General features: G+C 51.6%; 10 protein-coding genes across 10 annotated transcripts; 7 read left to right on the top strand and 3 right to left on the bottom strand.

Annotated features, from left to right (window-relative positions):
• Window positions 1–477: 477 nt before the first annotated feature.
• AYO20_06702 (hypothetical protein) lies at window positions 478–1236 on the top strand (the record flags this gene model as incomplete). Its single annotated transcript, XM_022644991.1, has 1 exon — window positions 478–1236. One exon carries the CDS (start codon window positions 478–480, stop codon window positions 1234–1236), a length of 759 nt encoding a protein of 252 aa, XP_022499066.1.
• Window positions 1237–1976: 740 nt separating this feature from the next.
• Window positions 1977–3209, top strand: AYO20_06701 (hypothetical protein; the record flags this gene model as incomplete). Its single annotated transcript, XM_022644990.1, has 1 exon — window positions 1977–3209. The coding sequence occupies one exon, from the start codon at window positions 1977–1979 to the stop codon at window positions 3207–3209; it is 1233 nt and encodes a 410-aa protein (XP_022499065.1).
• Window positions 3210–4103: 894 nt separating this feature from the next.
• AYO20_06700 (hypothetical protein) lies at window positions 4104–5071 on the bottom strand (the record flags this gene model as incomplete). Its single annotated transcript, XM_022644989.1, has 2 exons — window positions 4104–4828; window positions 4900–5071. 2 exons carry the CDS (start codon window positions 5069–5071, stop codon window positions 4104–4106), a joined length of 897 nt encoding a protein of 298 aa, XP_022499064.1.
• Window positions 5072–6389: 1318 nt separating this feature from the next.
• Window positions 6390–8168, bottom strand: AYO20_06699 (phosphoglucomutase; the record flags this gene model as incomplete). Its single annotated transcript, XM_022644988.1, has 3 exons — window positions 6390–7699; window positions 7752–8062; window positions 8122–8168. The coding sequence occupies 3 exons, from the start codon at window positions 8166–8168 to the stop codon at window positions 6390–6392; spliced, it is 1668 nt and encodes a 555-aa protein (XP_022499063.1).
• Window positions 8169–9763: 1595 nt separating this feature from the next.
• AYO20_06698 (hypothetical protein) lies at window positions 9764–11656 on the top strand (the record flags this gene model as incomplete). The annotated part of the gene is made up of 1 exon (XM_022644987.1): window positions 9764–11656. The coding sequence occupies one exon, from the start codon at window positions 9764–9766 to the stop codon at window positions 11654–11656; it is 1893 nt and encodes a 630-aa protein (XP_022499062.1).
• Window positions 11657–13360: 1704 nt separating this feature from the next.
• AYO20_06697 (ATP-dependent Clp protease ATP-binding protein subunit ClpB) lies at window positions 13361–15555 on the top strand (the record flags this gene model as incomplete). The annotated part of the gene is made up of 5 exons (XM_022644986.1): window positions 13361–13859; window positions 14703–14818; window positions 15012–15172; window positions 15305–15361; window positions 15426–15555. The coding sequence occupies 5 exons, from the start codon at window positions 13361–13363 to the stop codon at window positions 15553–15555; spliced, it is 963 nt and encodes a 320-aa protein (XP_022499061.1).
• An 863-nt stretch (window positions 15556–16418) lies between these two features.
• AYO20_06696 (hypothetical protein) lies at window positions 16419–18080 on the bottom strand (the record flags this gene model as incomplete). The annotated part of the gene is made up of 2 exons (XM_022644985.1): window positions 16419–17800; window positions 18008–18080. The coding sequence occupies 2 exons, from the start codon at window positions 18078–18080 to the stop codon at window positions 16419–16421; spliced, it is 1455 nt and encodes a 484-aa protein (XP_022499060.1).
• Window positions 18081–18562: 482 nt separating this feature from the next.
• Window positions 18563–19948, top strand: AYO20_06695 (hypothetical protein; the record flags this gene model as incomplete). Its single annotated transcript, XM_022644984.1, has 1 exon — window positions 18563–19948. The coding sequence occupies one exon, from the start codon at window positions 18563–18565 to the stop codon at window positions 19946–19948; it is 1386 nt and encodes a 461-aa protein (XP_022499059.1).
• Window positions 19949–20256: 308 nt separating this feature from the next.
• Window positions 20257–22065, top strand: AYO20_06694 (hypothetical protein; the record flags this gene model as incomplete). Its single annotated transcript, XM_022644983.1, has 1 exon — window positions 20257–22065. One exon carries the CDS (start codon window positions 20257–20259, stop codon window positions 22063–22065), a length of 1809 nt encoding a protein of 602 aa, XP_022499058.1.
• Window positions 22066–24639: 2574 nt separating this feature from the next.
• On the top strand, window positions 24640–26375 carry AYO20_06693 (hypothetical protein; the record flags this gene model as incomplete). The annotated part of the gene is made up of 2 exons (XM_022644982.1): window positions 24640–24948; window positions 25005–26375. The coding sequence occupies 2 exons, from the start codon at window positions 24640–24642 to the stop codon at window positions 26373–26375; spliced, it is 1680 nt and encodes a 559-aa protein (XP_022499057.1).
• Window positions 26376–26554: the final 179 nt, after the last annotated feature.

Genomic DNA, 26554 nt, shown 5'->3' with positions numbered 1-26554 from the left:
CGGAGATATCGACATCCCGGACCTGCTCTGCTGAATAGGTGAATGGGTTATTCAAGTTGCACCGTTGTAAAACCAGGCCGACCGTTGACGCTGAGAAGGGCTGTATCTGGTTAGAAATAGACATAGACGCTAACCTTGGTTCGTATGGAAGTTTTCGCCTTGACCGACTTTCGTATTTTTTGGTCCATCAATGTTTCCACATCATTAATAACTGGCAGGAGTGCGATGTCCACGACGTGTGGCAAATGTATCTAGAAGATCTGAACCTCGGATTCACCAAGGTAGTAAAGTCAAACATGTGAAGCGTACATAGTAGATCGTGCACGTATGTCGGTAAGCATTGAATACCAACAAGAAGGCATGTCACGCATTATCCTTTCTCTCGCACGTCTCCCACAACCATCTATTGGTTCCTTCGTTTTCAACCCAAGTGATTATACTATTACTCTCACGAACCGGCCTCTTCTATGTACTACGATGATATTCGAGCACAGCGGTACTCCGCGAACGATCCAGCCTTTCCAGGTATATCAGAATACGGACAGTTTTGTTTCGGATATGCTTACGCTGCATGACAGCCACTTACTTCATGATTCTCATGCGGTCCGGGATGAGGACGACGCTCGCGAACGGATGGCCATCAGGACACTACTTCGAGCTGTGTCGCATCATTTTATAAGTGGTAGTCGACGAAGTGGTCCATTCATCCTCCGACTAACCGACTTCCATCAAAGCAATATCTTCGTGGACGACGACTGGAATATCACTTGCTTGATCGATCTTGAGTGGATCTGCGCTCTCGCAGCGGAAATGTTGTCAGTACCATACTGGCCTACGAACTGCAGTGCTGATGATACCATCGACGAACGTTACGACAAATTTGATGAGGCGCGACAGATTTTCTTAGGGATCATGGATGAGGAAGCTAAGAATTTACGGCATGAGCATGACATCCAGATCACAAAGACAATGAGAGACTCTTGGTTGTCAAAACGAGTGTGGTTTGGGGCCTGCATAAGATCTCTTAATGCCTGGCCCTTCATATTTGAGGATCATCTTCTTTCAAAATTCTCCACTGGCAAAGAATTGGTAGCCGACTTGAAGCGGATATCGACCCTATGGCAAGAGGAGGTCGACCAAATTGCGAAAACTAAAGTTGTAGAAGAAGAGGGGTATCAAGAAGAGCTTCGGCGCCTTCTCGAAGATGAAGGGCTAAATACGTTAATAGACGCATAGGCTTTCTGGCTTTTCTTCGTGGTGATGCACGACGGAACGGAATAATGATCCAGCGTCTCAGCCAATGACAGAGTGGTAAATGGACCTGCGCACTATTTAAGCTAGTCCTAATTCGAGCTTGATCTCATCCTTCGACAACGACACCAACGGTACCTCGACCGAAGCTCTCTTGGATTAATCAACACTTAGCGTGCATTGAAGAGGGTAATCTGATCCTCCATCATCTCATGAACTTGAGTCAGCGCATCCTTCACGTTTGCACATCTGCTATTGTCGTGTCGGCAACATTCCAATACGTTAGGTTCGTGACCGTCGCACTGGGCCATCGCAGGTGCGATCAAACACACCGGCACTTGTACAGAGAACAGTCTTGACCTGGAGCGAGGCACTTATTTTTGCTTGACTATTACTGCATGATAAAGACCAATATTTGCCATCATTTTCGATCCCAAACTCGGGCAACGGGCGTTCTCCCTTGAGCTCCTCGCATCATGACCCGTCGCAAGCCCATACCTTTGGGAGGTTCAACCTCTCATCTATCACAAGGTAGTGGCCATGAAATCAACCGCGCTTCAAGTAGGGCAAGCGAAGAACGCCCAGAAGCCCCATCTCATCCCACAGCAAGCCATGCTTCTATCCCACCGTCACTTTCAGCCAACCTCTCCGACCTCTCCTCTGGGTCCACGCGCCTGATCAGCACCTCATTTCTGATCCCCGGACGTGGCAAGCCCCAGCACAATATGTCTGTGATTGTACAAGACGGGACCATAACCTCGATCCAACCCACGGCATCAGTGCCGCCACCCTTCAAAAACCTTCCGACCACGTTCGTCCCGGTCCTGATGCCCGGTCTGTGGGATTGTCACATCCACCTCCTGGGCAGCAAGACATTCAACTTCTCCGAGATTGCCACCCAGTCGACGGCTCTTGCTGGCGCCAGAATTGCCCGTAATGTACACGACATTTTAATGAGCGGGTTCACCTCCGTGCGCGAACTTGCTGGCTACGGGCTTGAAGTCTCCAAGGCGATCGAAGAAGGCACCCTCGTCGGACCAAATATATACTCTTCAGGAGCTGCGATATCCCAGACTGCAGGACACGGAGACGTTTTTGACCTACCCTGGGGATTCGTCGGCTCTCTCTTTGGAGTGAGGGATACTCAAGCGAACGGATTGTCCCCAGGTACAGGACCGATGATCATCGCCGACGGCATCGACGAGTGTCGACGCGCCGTCCGGCTGCTAGTTCGACGAGGCGCCAAATGCATCAAGGTTTTCGCGAGCGGCGGCGTGCTGAGCATTGCCGACGACCCTATGCGCCAACAGTTCTCACTCGACGAGTTGAAAGTTATTGTGGAAGAGGCCAGGCGTGCAGGGCGTGTCGTGGGCGCGCACTGCCACGGCAAGGCCGGAATTATGGCCGCATTGTACGCGGGCGTCCACAGTATCGAGCACGGAACGTACATGGACGAGGAGTGCATCGAGCTCATGAAGGAGCGAGAGGCCGTGTACGTGCCGACGCGGACGATCGTCAAAGTCGGCGTCGACCATCCGGAGCTCATGTCGCCGGAATCGTACCGGAAGATGCTGGAGACGGCGAAGTACCACCGTACCGCGTATCGTCTGGCTGTGCAGTCCGGCGTCAAGATCGCCTTGGGTACCGACCTGGGCATCAGCACGCCCGCAACGCACCCACTGGCGCACGGCCGAAGCGGCGGCGAACTCTCCTACGCGGTCAGCGACGGCGGCATGGAGCCCTTGGCGGCCATTGAAGCCGCAACGGCCATGGGGCCCGAAGTGCTCGGATCTCTAGGCATGGCGCCTAAGAGCGGTAGGATCGAAGTCGGGTACGACGCCGACCTGATCGCCTTGAACATGAATCCTCTGGAGAACATGGACGTGTTCAAAGAGCCAAAGAACATCACGCATGTGTGGAAGGGCGGGCGGCTGTTTAAGAGTCCCTCGCATGTCTGAAACCCCAGGAGAGAGAGAGAAAAAAAAGTGACAATGGTAGCTCCACGCCCCGTCATGAGATTCCTTGCCAAAAAAAAAAAAAAGTTCCGACCTTCCAGTCACACAAAATATCGCCCTTACGATCTATCCTTTTCTCCTTCCCGCGATTCCTCCACCTTTTCTTTCCTTTAGTATTGAGATTGAATGGTCATTCCAGAACCAGTTCCGGCGTTTGGGGACTCAATCTTTCACAGATATCTCTGCATCTTTGCGTCACTGATCAAACGAATGTCAGCTAGCGCGCGCAGAAACTAACGAGCAGGCAATGCGGGCGGTGGGAATTAGAAAAGTATTCGGTACGGTGCTTACAGCGATTGTGGGTGCGCATGCTCAGTCAAAGGCTTTACGCTGTCTTCATGGTCGGCACATTCACCGTGGCGAGACGCCATGATGGGAACAAGATAATGGAGGGAAAACAGGAGAGCATGACCTTGACACCTCACTTCTTGCGCGGTCTCTTCCATCGACGCCGACGACGCAAATTCAGTCTAAATCTAGGTGGGAGTCTTTCTCTAACTATGTGCGAAGAGCAGTCTTCACTATTGAGGCATTCCGGAATGGGGGCAGATTTTGCACGAATGTGGTGACTCGAGGGGACCGAAAGTGACAATCGTCTCCTTGAGATTGTGTCTTCCACGCCTGACTACGCCGTTTGGAGTGTCTCTTTCCAAAGACCGATGCGAGCACAGAGAAAATGGCAGGTCGAGGCTGTGGCCATGTCTTCATGTCCTTGTTGACTGGCGCAGCAGATGCTCATCCTGACTTTTCTCCGACTGCAGAGCCGTCATTATTGAAGGATGTCGGTGGAGTGCTTGCTGATATTCCCCGGGCTCGCCTGATTTCTTGACACCGTGTTCACCGCGGTAGTTGATCGCCGCGACAGTCATCGTCGTCCCCCTTCTGTCCCTTCCAGAAAAACCACCCGATAAAGATGCCGAGTTTCAAGCCAGCTGCAAGCCACAGTGCTCCGCCCATTCCGGCCGATGATTTGTACATCTCACCACCAAGGATTCCGCCGAGGAAAAGTGCCACGATGCACGCCGCTCGTCTCTCCTGCTTTCTCTCGCTCACCACCACAAACTCCCACAGACTGGAGCTCTTCCTCCAGGAATCCCGGATGTTGTACAGGTCCGCGCAAACGTCGTGGTACAAGGCACTCAGAACGATTGTCGGCAGCTCGACCACGGAGAGCATTCTCGACAGGGTGACTTGCCCGGCTGCCTGGAAGGAGATCAAGGCGATGGGACACAGATCCAAGAAATTGATCATGGACGAAGGTATCTCGTCGTTCCCGGAAGAGAAGGTGCCAGCGACGAATGGTTGATTTGACACTTCGTTCGTGGAGACCAAACTTGCGGCAATGACAATGAACACGGTCTGGGTAAAGAATGACACGATGAGATTGACTCTTCTCCGGGACAATGTTGATTGGCCAGCGCCTGCAGGATAGCGATGCAGGCCATTGAAGAAGAGCGCACCCAAGCAAAATGCTGCAATGGACGTCAGGGACTTGTAATACTGCTGCTTGTGACTGGCTTGTGGCTGGCCACCCAGTCCGAGGGCGGCGAAGACGGTGTTTCCTAAAGTGTTACAAGTCAAAGATGGTGATCGAGCGCATGTTTGAGGTGAGAATTTTCAAGAGGCAACATACCGGTTTGCATGTTGACGAAACAATTCCACGTGTTGAATGCCACACTGTCAATGAGACCTGAGATGAGGAAGCAGATGACGAGGACCACGCTCATGTACGAGGAATCAAGGTCCTGGGAGAGATATCTTTGCGAGGCATCTGCCGTTCTTGTCAACCTGTCCATGCAACCCATTCTGCTTCCCGCACTTTTTTTCAGATGGCGCGCTGACGTCTCTGGAGGGAATTCCGGTGTTGAACTGAAGGATGGGTTGAAATTCTTTTATCGTCTCAGAAAACAGGTTCGCCTCGTCAAGACCATATTATACGCCACGATCAAAGCGCCAAGGCCAGTTTCGTTGCTCGATGTCGGATGGACTTGCAGTGTAACAAACGGCTCGGAAGAAGGGGTTTGATCTCTTGTATCCGGGAGGAATGGGGAGGGGACGTGGTGCAGTATAGGAGACGGTGTCGTACTGCCAAGATGCAGGTAGGGGGGACACTTTGGGCGGACCCTACAGTTCAATCCAAGAGGATGGTCGCAGTGGTGTCGCAGTGATGATATGGGAGATACGCCATGCATTTGTTCGCAACGCACATGCCAGCGGCCGCGAGTCGTTTGGAGGTGGGTGAGTGAGTGAGTGAGCCACTCTTCTCCATTCCCGATTGACACACACAGGAAACTGACCACATCGCAGCTCTCAGATGGTTCATAAAGTTCATCGCAAGGCTGCGTGTTTAAACCACCCAGTTCCCCGCCTCTCCCACGCTCCAATGGTCATTTTGCCAGCGCTCAATCTTGGACCTCCGTCTAGTCCACCCATGTGGTTACAAGTTGAACAATCTTCGATGGAAAGAGATGGAGTTACAGCGTTGTATCACCCTCTGCGAGATGGCGCGTCCTGGTCTTGGTTCGACGCAGCAATCCGTGCCATTCTCTTCCCACAAACGAATCCTCAGCCTCCAGCAAACGGTGGCGAAGAGCCAGACTCTCAGAAGGCGTTGGGGGAAAGAGATTGGAAGGGAAAGCGAGACTTTGCCGACTGAGAAAACAGGCGAGACATTTGCCCTCGTATAGCAAGCGAGGTTTTGCTCACGGAGAGTGTCTCAGGACTCGTCTACTGTGCGAGATGCCGCGCTTGACCAGGTTTCTGTTGCTGCTGCATATGGAGTTCTTTACACACAGTAGTTCAATAAACAAAAAGCATAACTGACCGCAACACACTGCTCGAGGGGAGCATATCAACTTTGGCGCATTAAAACACCAAGAAGCCAAGGTCATCGCGTCTTGACGCTGACGAACCTAGAATCTGAGGGCCGGGTTTCAAAAATTCAACAGTGCTATTTCAACGGACATCTGCGGTCTATCTGTGTTGATTGGTCATTTTGTCGACCTTTGAAAGCTATCAAGATTGCAAAGACAACCGCTTGTGGAAGATGAAACCCTCTTCTTCCCAGAATCTTCCGTGGTGGCCACCCGTGCGAGTCACTGCCACATGTCAACAACAGATGAATTAGGTCTTGACATCCGGTTCGGTTCTGCCAATGAATTTCTGGAGTTGCAGCAGGTCAATGGCGAGTCCGACCGAGCCCTTGAGATAGTCCTGTGTGTCCTCGCCAAGCTTGCTCTTGTCCTCCTCGAGTTTCTCGACGTAGAGGCGGATGGTGGCACCGCTGCTGCCCGTACCCGATAATCGAACAACGACTCTTGTGCCGTCGTCGAATTTGAAATAGATACCTTGGTTCTTCGACACCGAACCGTCGAGATCGGTGTATGAGAAATCGTCGGCTTCCAGGATCTTGCGGCCTGAGACCTCTGAACCGACCGTGTCGGACTTTCCGATCTTTTCTTTGAGATACTTCACCATGTCGTTGGCTCCGTCACTGCTCACATTCTCGTAGTCGTACCGAGTGAAATACACGCGGCCATATTCATGCCAGAACTGCTTTTGGATCTCTGCAATAGATGGGAACTTGCCAGTATCTTTCCCCACCCCAGCAATGATGTTGAGCCAAGCAGTGATGGCCCACAAGCCGTCCTTTTCTCGGATGTGATTTGAGCCAGTTCCGAAGGACTCTTCACCGCAGATTGACATCTTATTGGTATCGAAGAGGGCGCAGAAAAACTTCCATCCCGTGGGAACGACATAGAGGCTCAAATTCTGCTTCTTGGCCACAAGATCAAGCGCCGCCGACGTGGGGAACGATCTCGCTAGACCATAAACACCCTGCTTCTTGAAATAAGGGATATACTTCTGAGCATAGTGGGCGATAATGGCCAAGGAGTCTCCGGGCGAGACGAAAGCATTCTTGCCATAAATCATGTTTCTATCGCCGTCCCCATCCGAAGCAGCGCCAAAGTGGATGCCCTCCTTGTCAACTCTTTCGACCAGAGAATGGGCGTACGTCAGGTTGGGATCTGGATGACCGCCGTTGAAGTCGGGGCTGGGTTGGCAATTCTGAGTGCTTTCAGGTCCCAAACCGAGCTCCCCTTGGAATATGGCCACCCCGTAAGGACCAGTGACCCCAGAGAGACCATCGAAGAGAACTTTGAAGTCGGGTTGAGACTTGAAGAAGGATCGGATGAGGTCAAAGTCGAAAATGTCCTTCAGCATGGCCATGTAGTCCGCTACAGAGTCGATAATCTCAACTTCGAGATTGCCATACTTCTTGGTGCCAATCGTCGACAGATCCACTTCTGGGATGTCTGCTATTTTATATGAGGTAAGGGACTTTGACTTCTCGAAGATCTTGTTTGTCACGGATTCGGGGGCTGGGGCACCGTTGGAGAGGTTGTACTTCATGCCGAAGTCTTGTTTGGGACCTGTGGCACTGTTAGACCTAGTTTTGACACTACCCGACATGTCTTGACTTACCACCTGGATTGTGACTGGCGGTGAGAAGGATACCACCCGTGGCCTTTCTGATGCGAATGATATGGCTGGCAGCGGGAGTACTGAGAATACCATTCTGACCGATCAGAAGCTTCTTCACACCGTATGCAGCACCAATCTTTGCAATCAGCTGCACCACTTCGGGATTCCAGTATCGACCATCGCCACCAATGACAAGAAAGGCACCGTCTGCGCCTTCAGGAATGGACAGGAGGATCGAGGTGACGAAGGATTCGCTGTAATGTGGCTGTTGGAAGACGGTGACCTTCTTGCGAAGCCCTGAGGTACCAGGCCTGCGGACAGAAGAGTTAGAAGACAGTCGTCACCGATGAGGTGTTAGTCTCGAGCTTACTTCTGGTCGGTGAAGGATTTAAACTGGACTTCTTTCACGTTTCCCATGGTGAAATGCTTGACGGCTTGTGAGGCTGAAGAGGAAGGGTATGGCTTTGAGAGTTGGTAAACAGTTAGACAAAATATAACAGGAAGGAAACTTGGTAAAACTCAGCCAGCTGGCCGGGAGAAAATTCTGTTGAATTGTAGATCCCTTCAACCGCAACCGCTGGAAGATGAAGCCACGAGGAAATGATCGCGGGGCAATAATTTCCTAGCAAATCCGCCATTAACGAAACACTTGCATGCGATACGTCATCGCTATTCCTTGCCCTTTGGGGCCACCAGGACCATCATTATTTCTCCGATCAGTCAACCAGGGCTGATGATTGGCTGGCTGATGCTGCAGGTCGACATCCTCACACCACTCTCGACTTTGTTGATGTACAGTTCGCACCACACCTTACACCCTTCTTGTAGATTGTGCGCACAGTCAAGGCTGGCTTGGTAAGCTAAGTGAGAACCAGGGGAAGGTGAGTGACCCAAAAAGTATCGTGGCCAGATAGAGTAGGAGCTAGGGCAAACGGTAACGGTTGATGAGTCTCATCCACCTCTGAGAAAGCCAAAAGCGGATTACAAGCATGGTCATGGGTTTCAGTGGACACTTGGGACGGATGCTTCAGTTTTCTTGCCAAAATGTAAGTTCCCTGGTTTTGCACGTTTGAAAAGTTTGCTCAAAGGCGACAGCCAGTGGAGACGAGTTCATGACTCTGCTTCACAGCCGTCAACATCCATCGGCATTTAGACTGCAGACATCCAAAGGTATCATTTCTCTGTCATGGATGTCCTGGTTTTTTGGGGGGTGTGTAAATGGCTGTGTAAACGTGAACGAGACCAAGAATAAGAATGCTAGATTGATACCAGAGGCGCAGTGTGATCTGCTTCAGTGTCCAAAGACGTAGCCACTCAACAAGCATTGCAAGCCTAGCGAAAGAGAGCAGGCAAAAGCTGTGTCTGAAGCCCGTTATGGAATCAGTCATATTATTGGACGGCTTCTGTTTTCTCCTCCTGGTATAGTTGTGACTACTCCGTACTCTCGCGAGAGGGTCAACGGATACAGCCTCGTCTCTCCGCAGCTTGATCAGGCTGGGTCTATCCGGATAAGGCTTAGTGATATCTTGGCATTTCTGCCTCGTCAAAGAAGTCACTGCAGTTGACGGAGCCTCTATGAACTCGGTCCAAGAGTAAATTAAGTTGGACAATTCTCTCTTCATCCACGTTGTCAATCTGGACATTTTCATTACTTCCGTCCAAACTCCTTGTTCATCTTTGTTCAAATCAACCCTGCCACTCATTTGAGGACCGTCCTCCTCCATCGCGTGCGCCATTCCCCCGATAGCTCACCGTTCCTTGCCGAGTCTGCGGAGCAGGCAGTCCCTCCTATTCCCCGGCTCGCTGAATGCACATGAGATCTCATTTGGCGGTGGAGTTGACGCTTTGGTAACTGTAGCATCTCCAATTCGGGAAAAGTTGGATTCAAGATTCACACAGCGCGGGTTGTTGCCTCACGAATCATATCGGAGATTTGTTCTCCGCCATCTCTGCGCGCAGAGAGCGGAGAATCAACTTTCCCTTAAGGAGCCTTCAAATTTCTGACAGCCACCATGCCCTGCTTTAAAGGTCTTGCTGTGAGCATACACACTCCCACAGGGCCTTTGCCAGAATACTCTGTACAGAGAACCTCTCGTCTCTCAAGAATCAGTGCCTACATTCCCGTTCCACCTGCACAAATCCCTGCCGACTCTCTGACGGGAAAACCCGAGCAATCGACCTTTGCCATCTCTATCACCCTCCTCACCCCTGGTCAGGAAGTACCTTACTCCACCCCAAAGGCAACACCAGATGTTCCGAATCCGAAACCCAAACTTGTTGGGGGCCTTCCAGGTCACACAAGCGAACGAGGAAAATACACAAGTTCAGTTGGGCCTTATGTCCCCTTGACAACCTCCCCCAACGAAACTATTGCCGCCTACATTTACTTTGATGGCCGAGCCAAAGAGGAGGTTGCAACACTACTCAGAAAGGGCGAAGAGACGTGGGTGAATTCCCGATGGGTCAGTGTTCCTGAGAAAGAGGGAGGTGGACTAGCAGAACGCGAGTTTTTGTTCCGTGAAGTCGGTCTCGAACGCTGGTTGAATGGTCTGGACCTCGATGGAAAGGACGCCGCGGCAACAATTGAAAGACGCAGACAGAAACTGGAGAGAAGGCGACGAAAGCGGAAGGAAACCACCGGGAGCGATGATGACACCAATGGACTCTCAAAGAAGGACAAAAGAAAGAACACCATGCGCTATGGCGAAGATGGAGAATTGAAGGACGTTTCCGATGACGAGGGCTCGGTAAGCGAGAGCGGTTCCTCAGAAGACGATGATGACCCGATACCAGAAGCAGCTGGGCAGATCAAGGTTGCCTTGTTCCGAGTGTTGGCTTCTGGAGAGATCAAACGCGGAGAATATTCACCTCAATTCGATGCCCACGATGACTCAGAAGGCTCAGACGTCGGAGAAGGCGCTGGTAATGGTGAAGGCAAGAACCGAGCCGATGTCGACCACACTACCAGCTTTGCCAAACCCAAGACCCTGGACCCCAAAACCATCTCAACACAGACGGTGACTGGTATTGACCCTACCGATAAACCATATGCTGTCTTTACATTCCTTTATCGGGGAGAACGCCAGTTACAGAAGATGGGCATCCTGTCTGGACCCAAAACTGATAAGGCAGCGGTCAGCACGAAGAGACGTAGCATCGCGGCAGAGCTTCCCAAACTTGGGCCCCTGAAGAAAGAAGGTACTGCCGGCTTCTCAAACTTCCGCGACTCAGAACGTCGACGGAGTCGAAAGGGTAAAGGAACAAGCGATGATGAGATGGAAAGCGAGAGCGACGATGACGGTGCTGGCATCATTGGCAAGATGGAGGACATCAATGATGCAGATGCAAAGAGAGATCCGAGCATGCTGAGTCCAGAAGATGCTGAGCGGACAGGTCAGGTTGCAGAGGGCATCCGTAAAATGAAGGTAAGAGACCCTTCGCCGTTGAAAATCCGGCATGGGCTAAGGTATCATCAGCTCAAGCGACAGCATTCGGCGGAACCGCTGAATAGCAACGGTATAACAGAACCTCGCAAGAGCTCGAAATCTGGTAGCACTTCGGGTAATTCGACACCCAAAGCTGGCGCTGTTGAGCTTGGTACGTCACCTGCAGGCACGAATACGGGGTCCATGGGTTTGAGCAGCAGCCTGGACGTTCAAAAGGACGATGAGAGTTTCATGGTCGGCAGTCCGATGAAGCGACATCGGGCTAGCATTGCGGACTTTGACGATGACATCAAAAGCCGATTAGGGGGTAGCACGTCCACGTTTTCGAACGCTATCGGCGAGGTTCTCGGGACTTCGGGACCATCTCAACCGACTGCGGCTAGTTCAACTGCTTCTGGCCTGCAGTTCGGAGGGCCGTTGGTCAAAGAGTCGACAGCTGGCGACGATGAAGAGCTCTGAAAGCCCTTTAACAAGCCCACAAACTCTATGCCGCGAGTTGACCATGGACCCAGAATTTCGTCCACGGCTTCCGAAGACTTTTATCGACAGACGTGTGTGGATACTTCATAAATGCTGCCTGTCAGTACTATGCCACGCGCTGAGAATACAGGAAATGAGAGCCGCATACGGCGGCTTCTGTCAGCAGTCGATTTGGAAATTCGACTCTTCCACTTTCTTTTGTCAAGACCGCAGAATTTGGAGTCAGGATGATAAGATGGAGAGTGAAGATACACGCAAGCAAGGGTTGGCCGTCGAATATTTTGATTAATTGTGCGAAACAAACGCCTGCAGCACGAGCCTGTGCTTGGAGAATGGGATGCAGGACGTGATCGCAGAATAGATCCCTCCGAGAGGCTGCAGGCATGGAGGGCATGGGTTAGGGAAAGGATGCAGAGGCTTGTAAACAGTCTCCAAGGGTGCTTCAGGCCAGAGAGGGATCAACAGGCCAAGGGAGCGGGGGAAAGGCATGAGCATGGACGTGGACGCATGACTGCCGAGTCAACCCGCGGTGGTAAATGTACCAATTTCCCAGGCATTGACGAGTGTCCTTTTCGTGTCCCATCAAAAAGATAAACCTCATACAGGCACGATCCAAAAAGCTTGGAGCTGCCAGCCAGCAAACCAGGCCGGAGGTCCAATGACATTATCAAATTGTTAAAAGCACCTATTGATCGCAAGCTGATCTGGCTGTCCATGGCCCTGTAGTTCCCGGCAGCCCTGGTATAGTGTTATAGATGTAGTTTGTTGATATGTGACGGGTAAAGAGGGACCTGCGTGGGTGGAGGGTGGAGTTCCACTCCGGACTCCTTCCGATTCCGCTGCAATTTCATTGGTCGGGAATTCTGTGGGTCTTGGCCCCGAACAGTATTGGACTTAGGGTACATATCGTCATCACCTCTCGCGTTGTACCGTCCTTTCTTTGCCTTCGTCACAAATTCTCTCCCATAGAAACGTTGCCGCACTAGTGGCGAAGGGTAACAGATGATCAGATAATCGTCATTATCCTTTCCCCTGGGCTCAATCACCCGTTGGATGAGGTTCGTTTAGTTCCTCGTGGGGCGAAGTTCCTCTATTCCTCCAGGTCTTTCTTCGATGCAATGTTGTCGAGCAGCTCATTTTAATTCATGCGAGGCCTGTCAAGTCAGTTTTCCCCCCAATTTCAAAGTGGGTATATGGGTCCAGAGCCTTTGTTCCAGACAGTCGTCGTTGACAGGCCGAGACTGGAGTGAAAAACATATGTTGAGAGGTTGGTCAGGTTAGACACAAACCTCAAACTACAACCGAAAAACTTATCAAGGAAGCACCAGCCATGGCACTCACCCGATCTACCGATCCGCTGGTCTGGATCGACTGCGAGGTAGGTGTACACACCGAGTGAACCCCTTACTGGCCCTTTTCCAGCAACACAAAAGAATCACCCCTGTTTACCTGTTACAACCATCATTGCTGAAATTTCCCCCCCAACACAAGGGGGAGAAACTTCTAATGAAGCCTCACACGCACATCTGTCTCCGACCGCACCTCGTTGATTTGCAATATGTTTACCGCGTCTTTTGGCCCATCTACCCCTATCCAACTTCATCTATGGCCATTGCTTCTGCGTCGCGCTGACCGAAGACTGGCTCCCAGATGACGGGTCTCAACCCCGCCAAAGATACAATCATGTCCATAGCGTGCATCATCACTACCGCCGACCTCGCTCCGCTGGACACAGAGGGCTTCGAGGCTGTGATATTCCACACCCCGGAACAACTCTCGAGGATGTCTGAGTGGTGTGTCGAGACGCATGGCAACTCCGGTCTCACACAGGCATGCCTGGTTTCGTCGACCAGTGCTGAAGAAGCTGCCACCAAGCTTCTCGCATACATTAAACATTACATCCCCGAACCAGGTCGAGCTCTTCTGGCAGGGAACAGTATCCACGCTGACCGTGCTTTCTTGGCTATTCCACCTTGGAACGTCATCCTGCAACACCTCCATTACCGACTGTTTGATGTCTCGGCCATGAAAGAGATGGTACGACGCTGGGCGAGTGATTCAGTGTTGATGGCGGCGCCAAGGAAAGAACTCAAACATACCGCCCGAGCAGATGTGTTGGAGAGCATCCAGGAGGCGCAGTATTACAAGCGTTTGATCGAGGGAATGAGTCTGGGCATACCCGGTGAGTACTGATCTGTATCCCCAGCCACACTTTCCCTTCTCGTTTCACTTTCTTCTACTTCAAGCAGGAAGCAGCCATTGTCTGGCCGCCTCCATCGTTCGACGACTGTCCATAAGAAATGACTAACAGAATTCCGTCTTCCCTCAGTACCTGCAACGTCGATGCCGATCCAACCAGGGTTACAACCGCTAATGCCTGCTCCCGGAACAAAGCAGGGCCAAGAAGCTCTCGATATGCTCCGCAACAGCGGCACAGCCATAGGCGACGTTGGAAATCTTGACCCAGGGTTCAGGACCGATATACCATGATCGGCAAATGACAACCCTGTTCGATATTCCCTTTTTTTTCCCCGCGAATATCGGCCATTTCAAAATTCTTGTACAAACATTCCACAGAAGTAAACTACATATATACATACGTCTTGGAAGATAAGGACTGAATATAGCCTCATTCTGTCTTCCCTTTTTTTGTGGGCCTTCGGTAGGGCATTTTAGGGGGAAGATGTGTGTTTTTCTACCCACCATCATCGTTGGTTATCCTAATGGGTGCTAATGGCTTCTCCTCGAGGATCGCGTGCCTTCACTTTAGCGGTAAGGGCTACGGCAGTGGCTACTCACCCCTACTACATGTTACTCAGCCAGACACTCTCATCACACGCCAGCATCGATACCTACTTGTTAGCCTCACAGCGTAGGCATGCTCGGTGACGCTCGACCGATGGTCTTAACTCACTTGATACTTCGCTCATAGCCCCCTCCCAGGATCCCATGTTCCTTCTCCCCACTACATGCACTTCGGTTCTTTCCAGAGCACACCTGTTGAGCGCTGACTGCTCACTATCAGTGGTTTTCCAGCCGTGCGCGCCTAGGGATCTGGCGAATATGAAGTATGGCATGCGGATCCTGGCCCCTGTTCCGGAGGGAGAACTGACGGATATCTATGGTGAGAGGGCAAACAGGGTAGGAATGTACATTGCTCGGTGGAAGCCGCTGATACCAGGAAACAATCTCTATCGTCAATCCTCTGTCACATTATCCGCGACCAAGCTCGGGCCAGAGAGATACCCACCTCCACCCTCCCAGCTCTCCTTTCGCGCAAGCGCCACAGCCGTTTTCCGCCCTCGCATCATCGTCAGATCTAGGAAGTCACTAGGATGCTCGAACTGGTCTCAATACCGACAAGGCCGTGGCTGACGACTTGGACAACTTCCCAGTTGAAAAGGCCCGTCTGCGCGTCATGTGGTTTCCTATGACCGCCACAATCTGCTCCGTCGTGGCTTTCGGCTGGGCCCTCCACTACGAAAAGGTCTATTAGTTGGTCCGGCGCTGTCGAGTTCCTCCCTCATAGGACGACCAAGACTGACGGACTCCGCCGGTATAAGCACATCGCCACATCGAACCTTCGGAGCCAGTCGAGGAATGGGACGACAGGAATCGTCTATATAGTATATACCCGTACCTGGTTGATTCCGCGGGACATCCTGGTGGTCCGTCGCGGCAGATGTAAGTCTTTCTTCTCCCTCTATCTCCCCCCTGGTTGATGAAACGCTCACGAATGTTTCGGCAGAGCGTACAATGACATGCTATACCTCTGCGAGAGATACGGCCCATCGAATACTTTGGAGACGTACGACCCGCGGAAGGATATTGGAATCACAGGCACGCATATTCCCTTTGTCATCAGTCCGTTGAAATGAGTCAGTGTTGGTCGAGTACTCAGAGAGAGGGCGTGGGAGAGAGAGGACCTACCTCCTGATCATGATTCGTCAAACGTAATTAATTGATGTGTATCACCACCTGAAAACGAAACGAAAACAAATCATTGGTAGATTCTATGCAGATTGGTAGAATAAGAATGCCACATCAACAAAACATACAATGACCAGACCAGAAACGGGACTTATGAAGGAGACATGACATGACAGATACATTATCGATAGATACATACTCGGATATACATACATGGCGAGTATAGGCAACGGGCAACAGGCAACAGGCAACAGGCATCGAACGGGGTGATAACGAATATGGTTTCATACCCTGCTGGGTAGACTTGACCTCTTTCTTGGGGACCATACCATACCATACTATATCATACCGTAACACAACGCACCGCACCATACTATACTATACCAGAGCCGGAGCAGGAGCTGGAGCCGGAGCAGGACGGAGCACAAACTCCAAGAAATCTTGTCAAGAACAATCAAGAACACGGACAAGAACCAGTATAAGAACAGGTAAGAGGACAAGAACCTCGCTTCCCAAGGACAGGGACAGGAACAGGAACAGGGACAAGGATATGGACGGCCCCTGCCCACGCCTGTGCGACCTAAATACCTACATAATTATACATCGTGATGCTCCCAACCGGTGCATGTTGTGGACTGTGCCGTCCCCCGTCCCCCATTTCCAATTACCCCTTGGAGTGACGCCGCCTGGTTCCTGGTTGAACGGATGGAAACATTTTGCTCGTAATACAATAACTCCCTTCCCTTTGGGGGGTGTGTATGTCTTGAGCTCCATGACACATGACACTTTATAGGTGACCCTCCTTAGTCGATTACCTCCCTGAGGTCTCTGCCCTGGCAAGCCGATACCTCACCGCCTCCCTAACGACTTGGCCGCCCCATACGCTGTCCTCTCCACCCTTGGAGAACTCCATGCCAGCCACATCCCCTCGCTCTTGCTCCGCGAGCAGCACGCTGAGGTCCTTCTTCTGACTGCTGAGCCACCTCTCGATGAATTTCTGCGGATCCTTTGCCATGCTCGTGAAGAACTGGTGCCGTGCCTTGTGGTGATGTAGCGCTTGTACCACGATGGCGAGTTCGTCGTCCAACTTGGCAATCGAGCGGAGTGTATTTTGGTGTTCTGGGTTTTGGGTGAGTTTGAAAATCAATGGACGGAGAGGGTCTTCAACCGCGACCTGCACATCGTAAACCGTGGGTTCGGGATTCTTATGAAATTCCTCATCCACGCGGATGGTGTAGGGTAGTCGCACAGGCGGCAAGGGGTGTAGGTGGGGGACTAGCCGTTCAGCCGCCTGAGGGAAAAAGAACGTGTCGGTATCAAAGATACGTTTGAGTGAGTCGTCGCATTGAATACTCCGGCGTTCTTCATCTTCTTGCAAGCCCATGGCGCGCACATAGTCCCAGATACCCATGACGACTTCGGCACGCTCCGCCTCTTCCATATCCAGAGTTTCAGCCAGAGCCTTGGAAAGGCGAAATCTTTCGGGCTGTTCGTCGCGTGTTAGGCAGATTGTAATGTTGACGTTTTCGTCGGATCTCCGCTCGAACTCGATGCTGTCATGTTCGCCAGATTGAGCGCTGTTTTGACCCTTCTTCCACGTGATCATCTGATTGTTATCGCCCAGGCTGTCTTTCGGGTTTTCGAACTCGACCGTCATCCCCTTGAAGAATTGTGTGAATTTCTTGGAAGGCGGTCTAATCTTCTTCTCTTTGGTTTGGTCTTGACCTCCCATCTCTTCATCTTCGTCGTCACTGTATAAGATGTCATCGTCGTCATACTCCAGTAACCTTCCTTGAATCTTGACTCTATAAGAAGGCTCGCCGTTGGAGTCGAATGTGAAGCCTTCCTCATCCGGATTCAGTTGCCAAGGTTGGCTTGACACCGTATTAGAGATCCATATCCGCATTGTCTTCTGCCTCTTGACATTTTTGTTGAAATTGTCATGAATTTCCAATTTCTTCCGTGCCATCAGATGGTCTAGTTGTTTCTCTGCCTCGCGCAATTTCTTATACTGCTCGACGCCATCTCCAATAACAATCTCTTCTAGCCCGTCCGGCATGTTTCGGTCGGTAGGTTTTCGCACACGTCGCTGTGCCAATTGGTGTTCAATCGCAGCATTGCGCTGTTGGGCTTGTTGTTGCATCATCTGAGCTTGCGCCTGCTGAGCAGCATGTTGGACAGGGGGGATCTGGCCTAGGGTCTGTTAGTGAAAGATCTCTTGTTGTTGGGTGAGAAAAGTAGATAAGAGAGCCATCTGTCCAGTGTCAACCAGACGACGGTATTGGGGCAGGAGGGCCATGAGGTGTTGTCCGTCATGATTGTCCTTTTCCTCGAAGGGATTCTTGGGATCTCCACCAATATCTGGTTTTGCAAGTATCCTGGTGCTCAAATCGCACTCACCTGGCCTACGTGCTGCTGGGGATCTTCCTTGTGCCTGGGCATATTGTCGATAATTCTGCATCTGGGGATTCATCTTGTTGTCGGCGTTGTTGTCACTTTGAAACCCTTGATCGTTCGGAGGGAAGGAAGGGGATATCGGCGTCGCGACTACGATCTGCGCATGAGCTTGGTGGCTGGAGCGTGTCAATAAGTTCAGCTAAGCATTGGTGATCGAGTGAGATGGCTGAAGGAGAGAGAGCCTTGCCCGCCATGATCGCGACATTGCAGAACGCGATTCAAATGCGGCTGGGCTAATCCTAATCTGGCACAAATTCTCTTGGCATCAGATGAGACAGTCTGCAAAGCAAGGCTGTCATGACTCCTTCCCTTCTATCTAAAACCATATGGTATGAATATCGGGTCTTTACCCCAGGATTAAACTTGCGCTGTATTGAGTTAGTTTGGGCTTATTGTCAAGACTCAACGAAGGAAGTGTGGGAGTGCGGAAGTCACGAGTTGACATCAAACCGCTGGCAGAGAGGCCACCACAGCCATTCTGAATACTGGTCCAGCAACATGGGCAAACCAAGGTTGATCATCATTATCAGACATGCTCAATCCGAAGGGAACCGTGACAAAGCTATCCACCAGACGACGCCAGACCACAGAGTCGGATTGACGGAAGAAGGGCATCGCCAAGCGCTTGCAGCAGGAGAGAAGCTTCGTGCTCTCCTCCGAACCGATGATACACTACACTTCTTCATTTCTCCATACAGGAGGACCAGGGAAACGACAGAAGGTATTCTGAAGAGTCTGTGTTCGAATGAACCTGCCCCTTCACCATTCCAGCGACACCACATCAAGGTATATGAGGAACCAAGGCTGAGGGAGCAGGACTTTGGCAATTTTCAGCCAGACACCGAAGAAGTTGAGAGACTGTGGCGAGAGCGTGCACAATATGGTCACTTCTTTTATCGCATTCCTAATGGAGAAAGTGGAGCAGACGTCTATGACCGCGTATCATCCTTCAATGGTTCACTCTGGAGACGGTTTTCCGAAGACACAATGGCCAGTGTGGCTGTTCTCGTCACTCACGGTCTCTGCAGTCGCGTATTTCTGATGGCTTGGTATCACTACAGTGTGGAGTTTTTTGAGGATCTCCGAAACATCAACCACTGCGAATTTTTGGTGATGAAGTTGGGCGCAAATGGGAGGTATGTGCTTCAGAACAGTCTACGGCGATGGTCAGACCTTAGGAGAGAGAAGGCGGCCAGAAAAAACAGCGTATCTTCTCCATCAACACCCGCAAATGTCGAAAACATACCAGTTAGACGCTGGACGATGTCCAAAAACGCCCATGACCCCACCGGTGCCAGTTACATTCCTACGCCGGTACGGAAAAGTACGATAGACATGTTCAGAGATGAGCCGGAAACCGTACAGGAAGGAGGCGAATTCAAGCGTAATCCAAGGGCAACCCCGGCCGAGAGGAGAAATAGTACGAGCAGGGAACAAAGTCGCACAAGAGTGCGGTCATCCAGCAACCTTCGAACCTCTGTCGCTAATCTAACATTGGATACGGGGAGAAAAAGTGCGAATCTGAGTGGGATAAAATCATACCTTGGTAGAGACGGTGGCGGGACAAGATCGGGCCAGGGCTCACCCTTCGGATCCGATGATGAGTTGGAAAGCGAGAGTCCCAGGGGAACTACGCAGTCTTTTGGCTCTTTGTCGGGGTCTCATGAGAAAGGCAAGAAGGCCTTCTCTTCGTCACTGGCTCGAGCATTGAGAGGAGAGTTGGACGATCCAAATAGGAAGATGGCAGATGCGCTTGGCGATCAGAGTGATGCAGAGGTGGAGGAGGCAGATCTGGAGCTCGGGACACAGGAGCGAGTTTCTGGCGAGCTGCAGCAAATCCTAGATGAAGAGAGGCGGGAGCGGAGTCACCGAAGTATATACTAGACGATCATGAGGGTCACTGGATGAACCCCGGACATTGTTAGTAGGGATCAGGTGGGAGAATATGGCGGGTGAAGGTGGCTGGGAGATGTTCAGCCTCGCAGCCTCGCAGCCTCGCAGCCTTGTGGCACTACGCCAAGACAATCTTGGATTCAGCCAATTGAAACTGGTGGTTCTCATGCTCTCCTTCTCTCCGACTGATCCAATATCCCACTTCGATCGAATAGATGGCAACACGGTGATAGACTTGCTTCGTTGTGTTCCGACACAACAAATACCGCGATCCTCCAAGCCTCGAAATCTATGTCAAGATGACAGATGCCCTTTACGAACTTCTGCAACCTCATCTCGTATCGACATCTCAATCACCATCTTCATACCCGGAAATCTCTACATATCTGTCCCGCCTCGTCTCCCTCCGTCTCAGTGACTTGACCACCACAGAGCCTCAATCACTTAGTCAAGCAGCACAGTCCAATCTATTCTCGATCCAGGCACTGAGTTCTCGGTCTCACCGAACGACGACTACCTCATCAGACCATCTCAGTATTCTCCGATCGTCACTCCCGCTTATATCAAGATCCGCCGAATCGATCAAGAATGCGATCCCTGAATTGGATGCTAGTGCCGTGAAGTTCGCCTCAACTTATAGCAAGTCCAAAGAGGATAGCGCTACTGGAGGCAGTGGAAATGCCCTCCTTACCGCTCGAAGGGAGTCCGCGCTTCTCGCTCGGCAAGCGGACAAAGCTCAGGACATTCTGGAGCTTCCATCTTTACTCTCTGCGGCAATTGCCTCAGCCCACACTACATCAGCGACATCAACGAATTCAGCATCCTCCGGCACCAGCGGCGCGAATTATTCTCAAGCCCTTGATCTCTTCGCCCATATCAAACGTCTTCAGGTTCTCTATCCTGACTCCCAGCTGGTGAAGTCTGTACTCGCCGATGCCCAAAATGCAATGAAGGACATGACAACGAACCTGATTGCTAGTCTTCGGAGCCAGAATCTTCGCCTTGCTGCTGCTATACGGATGATCGGTTGGTTACGACGCGTGGCGCCAGAGCTGTCAACAAGTACAACAATGGGCTTGCCATCAGCAGGTTCTCAAACTAATAAGCCCGGCCCATTGGCACCGACACTGACCTCGCAACTCGGACTAGGCACGACTGCTTCGTCACACCAGGACGAAGGTCACTTTGGCGCCCTGTTCCTGGTCTCTCGGCTATGCACGTTCCTGAATATGATAGAGGCTCTTTCTCCACTACGCGATCTGGCGGACCAAGAGACATTGGCGCGGAAAGAAGCCGCCAGCTCCGGATCAAGTTCCCAGACGCATCTGACGCCCTCAAGTACAACGCGACCTCTACCAAACCGCAAGTCCTCTTCCGGAGGAGGCTATAATCCCTCTCTGGCTGGCCAACAAACGGAACGCTATCTAAAACGATTCATTGAAATATTTCGCGAACAGTCCTTTGCGACAATAAGCATGTACCGCAACATCTTCCCGGAGGACGAGCAACCACAGGTGCCGCAATTCCCCTCCTCTGCAACTACCCCAGCAGCGTCGCTAGATCTATCCCTCACGCTACCTTCAGCCCTGCAGACATTCCCATTGTACTTGATTGACATATTCATTTCAACGCTCAAACAATACCTTCCGAATGTGACAGACCCCACAGCGAGGGAGAGCTTGCTGATGCAGGTGCTCTACGCGGCGAATTCGCTAGGCCGGCTAGGTGCGGACTTCAGCCTAATGATAGCGGAGCTAGATGACGATGAAGACGAAGACGAAGACGAAGACGTCAACCAGGGCGAGAACGTAGCTGAGGTATCCCCAGAAAGTGTGGCCGAGGATACAAAAGCCACAGTGGACGAAGATGAGTCCACAACACCGAACAGCGGGCATGACCTCAGTGGCCAAGCGGGCGCCGAGGACAGAACAACAGCGGCAGCACCGGCGGCGACAGAGACGAGGACAAAATCCCCGCCTGAGCCAGAATGGATATCCGTTATCCGGAAACACCGCGTACAAGCGGCCAGGCTGGAGGCTCTGGCTGCGGGACAAGAAAGGGGCGACCACGTCCAGAGACAGGGCTCTGCGGATGTCGCTGTGCGATAGGTTTCACCCTTGTAGTATCCTATGGCGGGCTCTGTCCTCAGCGCTATGTATCCCCTGATAACCCGGCCGAGTCTAGAAAGAAAACCCAGCGTATGGGCTATGTTCAGCACGAGACATATGTAAATAACGAAACCAGATCATTATTTTACATTCCGGGGGTCTCTTGTCACTTCTTTCTTGTTTGGTTCTCTTTCTATCTCTCGCCATTCGTCCCATGTGTAGTTGATGTCAACACAAAGTGGGCAATGCAACCAAGCTGGAGCGAGACCTGTCCAATCCTGGAACAATGATTTCGAGGAGACGCGACATGGAGAATGATAGGGGTAGAAGAAGAAATGCAAAGCAGGAATGGTAAGTATAAGGTGCCTCCTCTATGGGTAATGGACATTGCCGAATATGTGAGTGTGATCGCGTGAAGTTGGAAAGGATTCACGCAGGCGCCAAGGCTGTCGGCATTGGGCACCTAGGCCTGGACTACTCTTATTAGTAGTGGGCGGTGAGAAGCCCCTCTAGAGCTAATTCGATACATATCCATAGCCATACGAGGTACTTCACGGGAAGCCCTGAGTGGTTAACGAGCCGAGCCCACTCAGCATCATCGCGCATGCGTTTGGCGCCGCCGCCATCAAAAAATAATCAGAGAACACAGCCTTCGCGCGACCATTTACATTCTCTCCGTCCCAGTCGGCGCACAATCAAAAGTCCCCCTTCTCATCTTCGGGCTTTTCACTGAGGTATTGAGGTCTTCTAGCTGTACTTCATTTCTGGCCTCTTTGTGTTAATCTTCTGTCTCAGACCTCCACCTCCGGGTGACAAGAGCGACGCCGCCTCCTCCCCCGCGTGCAGAAGAGGATGAATTGAGGCCACACAGCGGCAGAAGAAGAAGAAGAAGCGAAAAGCGAAAAGCTGACATCCTACCTCGTCCCTTGTACACGCGCATTTATTACCAAGGGGCGAGTCGGGTCCGCAGACAGGCAGGCAGGCAGGCAAACAAGCCAGCCGAGCGCGATGTTCTTTCTACGATATCTCGAGCGCGAAATTAGCATCCATCCATCCTTTTTTGCGGCGAATGTGAACGAGAGGCTTAAAGATCAGCTCTATGCGGATCTAGAAGGGAGCTGTAATGGAGAATATTACATCGTGTGCATAATGGACATCTACAACATCTCTCCTGGAAGAGTGAGGCCGGGTTCTGGGGAAGCGCACTTTACAATCCTCTATCGAGCCATCCTATGGAAACCTTTCAAGGGAGAGACGGTAAGGATATTTGCTGTGACTGGGCGAAGAGATCTTTCCTCACAAGTGACAATGAACAGATCGATTGCGCTGTCTCCTCCATAAAGCCCCAAGGTGTCTTCTGTGAAGCTGGCCCGCTTACAGTGTTCGTTTCAAAGCTGGTAGGTCACAGTGGTGGTCATTTCGAGCGTCGAAGCGTTGACAAGACGACAGCATCTTCCGCCTGATATGCGACACAACCCTGACGCTACTCCACCGCAATACTCCAACAACGCCGGCGATGTGATCGAGAAAGGCTCGGCCGTGAGGGTCCAGCTGATCGGCTTGCGGAGTGATGTGGGTAATATGTATGCCATTGGGAAGATGTCATCGCAATGGTTTGGGTAGGCGCGAGCCCTTTCCCCTTCTTTGCGAAGTGGCCACTAACAGGAACAGTGTCGCATGAGAGCTTTGATCACAGCAGGGCAGCATTCTTCTCGCAGAAAGGTCGTCCGCCATGTCAGTGCAGTTGGCCCAAACCAACATTCTAGGCTCCACAGTCACAGTATTCTCCCTGTCTAGAGATTGTCCTCGACCAAGTTGAAGTGACAAACAGTCATGTTGGACCGCAGCCTGATGGCGAAACGCAGACACTGTGACTTTGGCCGCAGTATTAGGTGGTACACGATGAAAAGACCTCGATGGGTATTCTGGATATGCAGATTCAAAGATTGGATCAGAAAGTGATGATTACACTGACCGTCGATGAGAAGGGCCAAGGCTCCATCACTCAAGGCCAGGCTTGTGTGGCATAGGGCTCAAACATGGCCCCCAGCCCGGAGTAAAGTTCTGAAACGACGCTAAGGCGGAACACCTGCATGAAGGTCAACTTTAGGTGTTTTGGACGCGATGGCGGGGCAACGCGTCTTCTCATTGAACAACCTCACGCACCTGGCACCGCTAACGAAATGCAACTTTCAGGGACAGGCCATTGCCCATTGACATGTTTGCTTCCTCCCTTTAGACTACCAAGACACCTATAGATTCTGCTGCCTGCGACTCAAATCTGTCGTCGGGTTGGTATTCCACCTTGTAGTCAACAAGCGTCAAATTATCCTTTCCCAATAAAGACGTCGCATAGCTTGCCTTCTCCTTCCACCCTTGTTCGATCTGTTGTTTACCCTTGCGTCGTGGCTCTTTCCACCTGACTGTTGCTGCTACATACACAAACAACACATCCCTTGTCGAACGCATCTCCCACACGTATACCTTGACGATTGAACCCTTTCCTCCTCCTTTGCCAGACGCTCACGACTGCTTCGCGGAGTTACACCTTGAACCCGCAGCGTCGTCCTCAATATGACACTCAAAGACATCTACCAGCGGTTTTTGGAGTTACCCAATCCTATCAGCCTGTCCGAGAATGCCTCCCTCCACTACATCACCACCCTGACTACCTTGGCACAGCCTGTCAATATTGTTCGACATCTTGAGACTCAAAACAAAAAGTTAGTCAAGACCAAAAGTGCAAGAATAATTTCGGCGGTGGAGGGACCTAATGCCGTTGCTCTTGAAGTTGAGACGGTGCTGGAGTTCATCTCAGGAGGAGGATCATATTTGCCAGGGCTTGAGAACTTCGTTGTCGACAAGATTGCGACAATTCCGATGGTAAGAGTGCTCCTCTCCGCATGAGTGCGTTTGCAACTGACGGCGGACTTGGCTAGACACATATTGTCCATTTCGATGCCGAACAGAAGATCTCCGTCATCCGCATCTCCTGGGATCAAGCCTCATTGTTGAAACAGACTGAAGTGATTGGTTCGAGAGGCAAGAACTGGCCTGTGGTCGACGGCAAAGACCAGGTCAGACTCATCAACTCCAGCTTGACCGCAGCGCTCTCTGCGTCAGAACTCCCCACTACTCCTCGAGGTCGCTCCGAAAACCAAAGTCTTGCATCCTCACGCAATGTGTCCCCAAGCAAGAGGCACATCAAGGATCCTCACGCAAGTCTTGACCTCTTTTCACCGAAGCCCGTTGATGAGAATGAACGGACCTTGGGTCCGAATGCTGTGGCTCCCCGGGCATCAGCGAGACCCCCACCACGGGAGATGAGCGAGTTGTTCGCGGCGGGACATGAAGACCACGAACCAGGATCGCCAAAGAAAGTCCCCGTCGAGCCTGTTGTGGCGCCCAAGAAGGGCAGCAACCAGAAGTTCGGCCCTCCCCGCCTCTTCGCCGATGACCCGAACGAGCCTGCTCCTGTCGGCTACAAGTCCAACCCTGCCAAGTACAACCATTTCAATCTCGGAGAAGAGCTGGAAGATGACCCGTTGCAGTATCGTGATGCTACTCCCAAGCCGAAGACAACGATGCCAGCAGTGCCAGTACGAGGGAAGTCCAACAGACAGCAATCTCAATGGGATTTTGCCGACTTCTTTACGCCCGAGAAGGTTACACAAAAGGTGCGAGATCAAGACATAGTCCACTTCAGCCTGGACAGTACCGTGAATGATGTGGAGACCCCGGGAAAGAAGATCGCTGGCAAGCCACGCCGCGACAACGAGATCCACTTTGAACTCCAGGACGACGGAACACCCATCGAGCGCCACGCTGTCCCAAAGCCTCGAAAAGATGCGGAAACACACTTTCAACTGAGAGACACTGCGACACCGGCCACCAATCGTACCTCAGATCGTCCAACCAGCTCGGCAAGTGATCGCATGGGACTATATTCAAATAATGTATTCGACGAGAACGAAAATGGCAAAGCGCAGGAAAAGCCTCCGCTCTCAACGATTACCAACAACACCAACCGCAAACATGATTTCGACAGCCACTGGACAATGGCTGATGCATCACCAGCCAATGGAAAGGCCAATAATGAGAACAAGGTTGCCAGCAAGCACCGCAAGAAGCCATCGCAAATGGATACCCACTGGGATCCATACGAGGAGACGACTGACCAGCCACAAAACCCGCCTGCGCAGAGTCGGTTGAGAAAGGGGATGGAGAGTCACTGGAGCATGGGAGACGAGGAGGAAAAGGCGGGGACCAATGGGAAAAGCAAGACTCAAAAGAGCTTCTGGGACTTTTGAGCATTCTGTGAAGCTCGAGCAGTAACAGTGGACACAGAGAAGCGAAGGTGAGCGAAAAACAACGATATTGTCCTGATCGTGTCTGATATTGCACGACGATTGAATGAGAGATGTCTATAGCATCATTGCCACGGCCTTGTTGCAGACGCCAACAGATACAAATAGCTGAATACCAAAAT

This window comes from Fonsecaea nubica, assembly GCF_001646965.1.
Source record: "Fonsecaea nubica strain CBS 269.64 chromosome Unknown Scaff43, whole genome shotgun sequence".
NCBI lineage: Eukaryota > Fungi > Ascomycota > Eurotiomycetes > Chaetothyriales > Herpotrichiellaceae > Fonsecaea > Fonsecaea nubica.
Note: the sequence above shows the minus strand (reverse complement) of the source record. Positions and strands in the feature narration are given on the sequence as shown.